General features: G+C 36.6%; 1 protein-coding gene across 1 annotated transcript in view; it reads right to left on the bottom strand.

Moving 5' to 3' along the window:
* Nucleotides 1-202: 202 nt before the first annotated feature.
* The window catches only part of LOC135776751 (solute carrier family 22 member 4-like), a 71,615-nt gene continuing 64,848 nt past the window's right edge, over nucleotides 203-6,969 (bottom strand). The window contains exons 8-10 of the mRNA XM_065287652.2: nucleotides 3,364-3,546; nucleotides 2,599-2,734; nucleotides 203-2,373 (exon numbers count right to left, since the gene is read on the bottom strand). Of these exons, the coding sequence (XP_065143724.1) occupies nucleotides 2,334-2,373; nucleotides 2,599-2,734; nucleotides 3,364-3,546 (359 nt within the window). The 3' untranslated portion in view covers nucleotides 203-2,333. The remainder of the gene's footprint in view (nucleotides 2,374-2,598; nucleotides 2,735-3,363; nucleotides 3,547-6,969) is intronic.

Below are 6,969 nucleotides of genomic sequence, written 5' to 3'. Positions count from 1 at the left end.
ACGTTCTGTACGTAGAATGATTTAAATTCAATATGTACCACTGTAGTTGAAAAATCATGAGTCAATCATGCAGAACCATGGTCTATATCACGTTCAACCAAATAGATAGAGTGTACACACTAAGAGTGCATATAAAACGTATACAAACCCCTGTTAGAATAGCAAGTTTTTGTAATGTATAATGAAACCAAGAGGACTCATGTTGGAACCCGTTCCACCTTTATTTCAAAATTCCAATCTATATATTAAAGTGAATAACAATAAGAATCATTTTGGGGTGAAAAATGGCAAGTAAAAATTTTACAATTAGCAGGTTGCATAAGTGTGCACACGCTTAAACTAAAACTTACTTTAAGTATCTTTAGATTTTATTACAGCATGCCATCTTAATGAGTAGGTGTCAATCAGTTTCGCACATCTTGACCTTTTTAAATTGGTTGGGTGTCTCCTGTGCACAGTCCTCTAGATTTTCGATGAGATTTAGATCTGGACTCTGGTTGGGCCATTCCAAAACCTTGATCTTATTTGGGTAAAGCCATTCCTTTGTTGGTTGGAGTTGTGCTTCGGGTCGTTGTCATGCTGAAAGGTGAAATTTCTCTTCATCTTAAGCGTTTTGGCAGAAGAGTGAAGGTTTTGGGCCAAAATTGACTGGTATTTGGAGCTATTCATTAAAGCCCCAGTTACAGCTGAAGAAAAGACGCCACAAAGCATGATGCTGTCATCTCCATGCTTTACTATGGGCATGGTGTTCTTTTGGAGATATGTTGTGTTTCTTTTCATTTTTTGTTTGTTTGCACCATATATATCTTTTGGTATTGCGGCAGAAGTTCATCTTGGATCTTATCTGACAATAATATATTATTCCACATGGTTATGGGAGATAGAAATATCCCACAGTGTGATAAGGTCTTATAGGAGTGCAAAAATTCTGCAGTGTATCCCAGACTTAATGTCAATGTTATGCCATATCATAGACGTGTTGTCCTGTACGGTTCCCTTTACACAGCAAGGCTCCTAAATTAAGGCACTCCTCCAACTATGTGTTGACGTGACTTGGGGCTTTAATTACCCCACATTATGTTTCTTGGGTCTGGGACATTCCTTTCAGAGAAAACAAACCAACGCGCCTTTACATGTTGCTTAATGATGGCTTTGCCAGTCATAAGACATAAGCCAGTATTGCACAGACTCGACTAAATTCGACTATATCATTGATTCATAATTTGAGTATGCCCGCTCAATCTGTGCAAACTTCGGCAACAAATTAAAGTATAACATAACCCAACAAGGTGAATAGTGATTTGACATCACTACCACAAGATCTGGACAATCAGTTTTAGAATTTAATTCTCAATGACCCTGTCTAAAGTCTGACCTTGCATAGCCCCACTTTCAAAACTCATTGGATTTAGACGAAACACAACAATGACCTATTTTGATAAATTAAGTTTGCATCCCTGTGATTGTTATTGCAGTTAGTACTGCTACTGTACTCGTCTATACTACTTTGTATTTATTATAAAGCTGCTTTGCTACAATTAAAAAAGTGAAAAGTGCAAAATGTTTGCTGTTGCTGTGTTAATGCACCAGTTAAAGTGTGTGTGCCGTGTAAAACAGGTCTCAACCTTTTTGTTGATAAGAATTATTTTAATATATTATTCCTAATTTACTAATTGAGAATGATGTGTGTATAATTAACACTTAGAAAAAAAATGACACAGAGAAGTTTGGGTGAAGGGGTTAGTTTTTAAAGGGGTCATATTATGAGATTTTTAAATGTAAAATAAGTCAAGAGTGGGTATGTGAAGTTTGGGCTCAAAATACCCCACAGATAATTTATTATAGCATGTTAAAATTCCCATTTTGTAGGTCTGAGCAAAAATGTGCCATTTTTGGGTGTGTCCTTTAAAATGCAAATGAGCTGATGAAATGCAAACACTGATCGCAATGATGGTAGTTTGTTGCATTTGAAACTCAATTCTGCTGTCAATTATTTTTTATCTTTCTCTCTGCACTAGATGGCAGTGCCTTGGTTGGATAGTGCAGACGAAGGGGTGGTATTTTTATAATTGGCCTTGCTACCTACCTCACATAACAAAATTTTACTCATGCTTACAAAGAATAGCTTACCAAAACTAAGTTACTGGGTTGATTTTTTCACGTTTTCTATGTTGATAGAAGCACTGGGGACCCAATTATAGCACTTTAACATGGAAAAAGTCAGATATTCACAATATGACCCCTTTAACAAGTAGTGTTCAAACAATCAAATTGTTAAGAATCTATAAAGTGTCTTTTCAGATATGCTTTCCTTTTCAAATTTGTGTGATGAACTAAAAACGAGTTGAAGTACAATGATGTCTTTTTTTACATCTGTGGAGAAAAAAAGTAATTAAAAAAAAAAACATTTTAAACAATTTAAAAATGGACAGAGCTATAGAATGTATTAAACAAAAAATTCTGAAATAATTAGCTAAAATGTTTTCAGTCAAAATAAATTTTTTACACATGTTGACTAACAATAACTATATATGTATGGACACAATACACTTCATGCAACAGCAAACTGCAAAAGTTGCGGCGCTTATTTGGACTTACCTAACTACTGTCTGCATGTGACTGATAGCCTCAGGTAAAGGAGATCCTAAAGTCTCTGGAAGGAGAAGACATAGCAACCCCGAGAAAACATTTAGGCTGCCAATTAAGATGTAAGGCAGGGACCTGTAGTAGCTTCCTGCAATGAAATGACAAGAAACAATTGTTTAAACGTTTGCAGATTTGAATGTTTTAGATATTCTGTTAATAACAACATCTTATGGTGATCTCTGTAGTTTAGTAAACATGACCACCATGTTTGCATGTAATTCAGTATCATGCTGGTCATGGTAGAAAAAGAGCTTAAATGGATAGTTTACCAAAACAATATATTGAATACAGAAGATATTTTGATAAATGATGGTAAGCACACAGTTGGCACATTAGTAGAAAAACAAATACTATGAAGTCATTGATTGGTTACAGTCAACTGTGTGCTCCTTTTTCAAAATATCTTCTCCTGTATTCAACAAAAGAAAGAAATATTGAGGAGTAAATGATGACAGAATTTTTATTTTTAAGTGAACTATCTCTTGTGATATCAGAGCAGTCATCCACCTGACTGTGGAAATGTAAAACACTAAACATTTAACAAATACAAACAAAAAATCTGATGCTCATTCTACTTCACTCTGTATATGGGAACACGGTAAATGGTTTAATCAGATGTTGTACATTGGGCTGAGAAGTTTGAGGTGTAAATAATGAGATGTGATGATATAATGGAGAATATCAGTTAGTAGTTTACACAGATTCAAGTTTAGTGACCTAAGTAGAGGAAGTATGGTGCAGTAATGGAGCCGACTCTGGACGACATTGAGCAGATTCCTAATGCAGAGTTCCTCAGACCGGTGGGGTAAAGCTCGGCACTTGCAGGGTAGGCAATTGCGAAGGCTGCTGTGAAGGCAAACTTTCCCAACATCACCAACGCAATGAAAACTGAATTCATATCTGTTAGTTGAAAGGAGACAAAACACAGATCCGCATTTTTATACTTTGATAATACAATAAATTAATAACTTTGATTAATAAATGCGACAAATGTTTTTTCTGCATTTGCCCATTTAAAAGGTGTACATGTTGTAAGTGCAGTACAATGCCAACTGATGGGAAAAATGTTTGCAGTTATTGGTGTTGTTTACATAACAAAACACGTGAGATTTTGATTTACTTACACCTGTGGTTGCGACTCCTAAACAGGTTCTTTTAAAGTTTGGACCGCCCCATCAGTTGTAAACAAGTGGCAAATCTGGTCTCAAACTAAGTCTTTGTTTGTAAAGCATTCCTCTGTGAAATGCAGCTAGGGAACACACATAAACCCATTCACAATTATGTTGCTGTCCGGGAAAACAAACTCCATCCACTGTTTTCTTAAGACGTGGAAAGCTAAATAAAGTTTTCTTCTCCTTACATCCAAAAACACACTTCTTTTGTCGAACCATCTTGATAAAACAAAGTTGTTGCATGCTGTGCAGTGATACCGGTGACTTCTACTTGATGGACCAATGCTTATGCTGTTCTCGCTCTCACTTGACGTGCAGGGCAGCCGTGCTTTTCCGGGGCTAAAGGCCCATAAAAGGAATATGGGGTCAATCAGTCGTAACGGATACCCCCTTTAGAAAAACATTCCAAAACTTGTAGGAAAAATTAGGTGTGAGTTTGACCCAGAAATACTCAAGCTGTCACAAGCTGTGGCTTTTTACACTTTGCTTGATGTTTAGCGTGAGGGTTACAACTCTTAAACTGTGTTAAAAGTCAGAATTCTTGAAATAGCATTAGACCCCCCCCCCTTATATACAGATGATTTTCTGGACCTGAACCTTCCCCAGTGGAATACCCCGACATAAAGCACCTTCTTGCGTCAATGTTTTATGATTACTATCCCGTTGTGTTATTTTGTTGTGACCCTTGTCGGGACTCTGTTTATCCGGTATCATTGTATGTTGTATGCTCTCTGTTTAGTCTGGTACACCAGCCTGCTCAATTTACTGTTTTTCTTGTGCTGCTTCCTGCATTTACCACTTCTGTCAATAAATATCACTGCAGATGGATCTAACTCAGCCTGAATCACTGTTACAATAATTATTATTATAAAATTATTTGTCTATTATTATAATTAATATATATATACATATGCCCTATAATATCCATACTAGGGCTGCACGATTCAAGCTAAAATGTGAATCACGATTTTTTCCATGGGAATTGAGATCCCGATTCTCTCACCCAATTCTCTTTTTTTTTTACAAAAACATTTATTATGCACTTAACTAAAAAAAAAACGTGCTACAGGACTTTCAGTTATAATAACGTGTCTTAAAAGTCTCTTTCTTATTTTAGACCCCTTAAAATTTAGAGTAATTTAAAATTTGTTAACGTTAGCTGTTAAATTGCACCTGTGCTTTTTGTACTATCAAACTGGCCAACCTTTAAACTTTAAAAACACTAACGTTAAACCTTTAAAAGACTCAACGATCAACATTTTGAGGCATCAGAGAGAAACGCAGACATGTAACAATGTTCCCCTCATGCTAAAAACCCTTTCTAATGGAGAACTTGTGGCGGTGACACAGAGGCCGTTTCTCAATCTGAAGGCTGCAGCCTCTATGGAGGTCGCATTTCTAAACTGCGCATCATAATTTCAGAATATTAACAATTAACGTTATAAAGATGACTAATATTTTTAATTAATAATAAATTGTTGAAGTATGTTTATGACTTGCGAATGTTATGCTCCGTTAACTCAAATGAACCAGGCTTGATGACGTATACAGCCTGCATATGCGACCTCCGGAGGTTCCAGCCTTCCGATTAAGGTAGGTCCTGAGGTAAATAATTTCCTTGCCTTCTTGCATCTTCAGTTTCTTCGTCGCCACCAGGATTTTCCACAATGACGCTCGTTAATCCTCTCTTTTTGGTGAAAATTGCCGCTCCAAATCCACCAAGTAAACGACTGTGTTTAGGTCTGCCGCCTTGTTATACGTCACGCGAGTGACAGCGGAACGCCGCAAATGAGATGAGAGAGAGGAGAGAAACGATCGGGTCTGATTGGTGAATGAATAGGGTTTGGTTTTACCCTGTATGAGTGTGTGTTAGCAAGTTTGACTGATATTCTTGGATTGTAATCTAAATACGTGAACACGTAAACGCAGAATCTGAATACAGGGAAATACTGTATATGCAAGTGAATCGCCGTCATTTAAAATGAAGATCGCATACATGTATGAATCGAGATCGTGATTCTTTTTCGATTAATCGTGCAGCCCTAATCCATACCTGAATGTTATTATAACATTATGTGACTATTATTATCATATATCTATAAAAGAGTTCCTCAAATTTGACCAAGGAGGGCTGGAGAACTACAGTGTTTAGCTCCAACCCTAATCAAATTTACCCATCTGTGATTTTCTAGTGATCATGAAGACATTGATTAGCTTGCTCAGGTGTGTTTGATTAGGGTTGGAGCTAAACTCTGCAGAACCCTTCCCTATAATATGCATACCTGAATGTTTTGTTATTTTAATCTGATCTTTGTTTCCTTTCTTTTAATATCCAAGGACTAAGTACATTTAAATACAGCTAATTTATATTCCAACAACTGTAATAATTTTATAGATAACATGTGTATGACCTTGAGGGAGACCTTTTGTATCACTCGCACTATTAATATCAAGGTATTATTTTTTTTATGATTTGCCCTACCACTCTTTTCATAGTGTTACTGAGCATCAGTGTTGATCAGTGTTCAATCAATGAATGGTCATTAAAGATGTGCAGCAGGCGGTTTCTCATTAAAGAATGTAACATTTATCGAATAAAACAAACAGGCTGTGATTGACACACTGGACTTGAACACTACAGACACTATAGGGGCTGGACACTACCAAGAGCTTTCAGATGGAGCGGCATTTACTACACAGAGACGTAGTTCACAGATAAGAGGGGAAATATCGCATTCATAATAGCAGGCGATTCATCTGCCATTATGAATGCGATATTTCCCCTCTTGTCAGTGAACTAATTGCTAACCAAGAAACCGGCTTTATATTCGAGATGTGCATGACAATCGCATGCAATTAATCGGGCATCCCTACCCCTCATTAAAAAGCCGCATCTCAACCAGTTAGTTTAAAGGGGACATTTCACAAGAATGTTTTAAGATGTCAAATAAATGTTTGGTGTCTCCAGAGTACATATGTGAAGTTTTAACTCAAAATATCATATACAGTGAGGAAAATAAGTATTTGAACACCCTGCTATTTTGCAAGTTCTCTCAGAATCATGGAGGGGTCTGAAATTGTCATCATAGGTGCATGTCCACTGTGAGAGACATAATCTAAAAAATTCCAGAAATCACAAGGTATTTTAAAC

Source organism: Paramisgurnus dabryanus, chromosome 18, assembly GCF_030506205.2.
Source record: "Paramisgurnus dabryanus chromosome 18, PD_genome_1.1, whole genome shotgun sequence".
NCBI lineage: Eukaryota > Metazoa > Chordata > Actinopteri > Cypriniformes > Cobitidae > Paramisgurnus > Paramisgurnus dabryanus.
The sequence above is the reverse complement of the archived record's forward strand: the minus strand, read 5'-3'. Positions and strand labels throughout refer to the sequence as shown.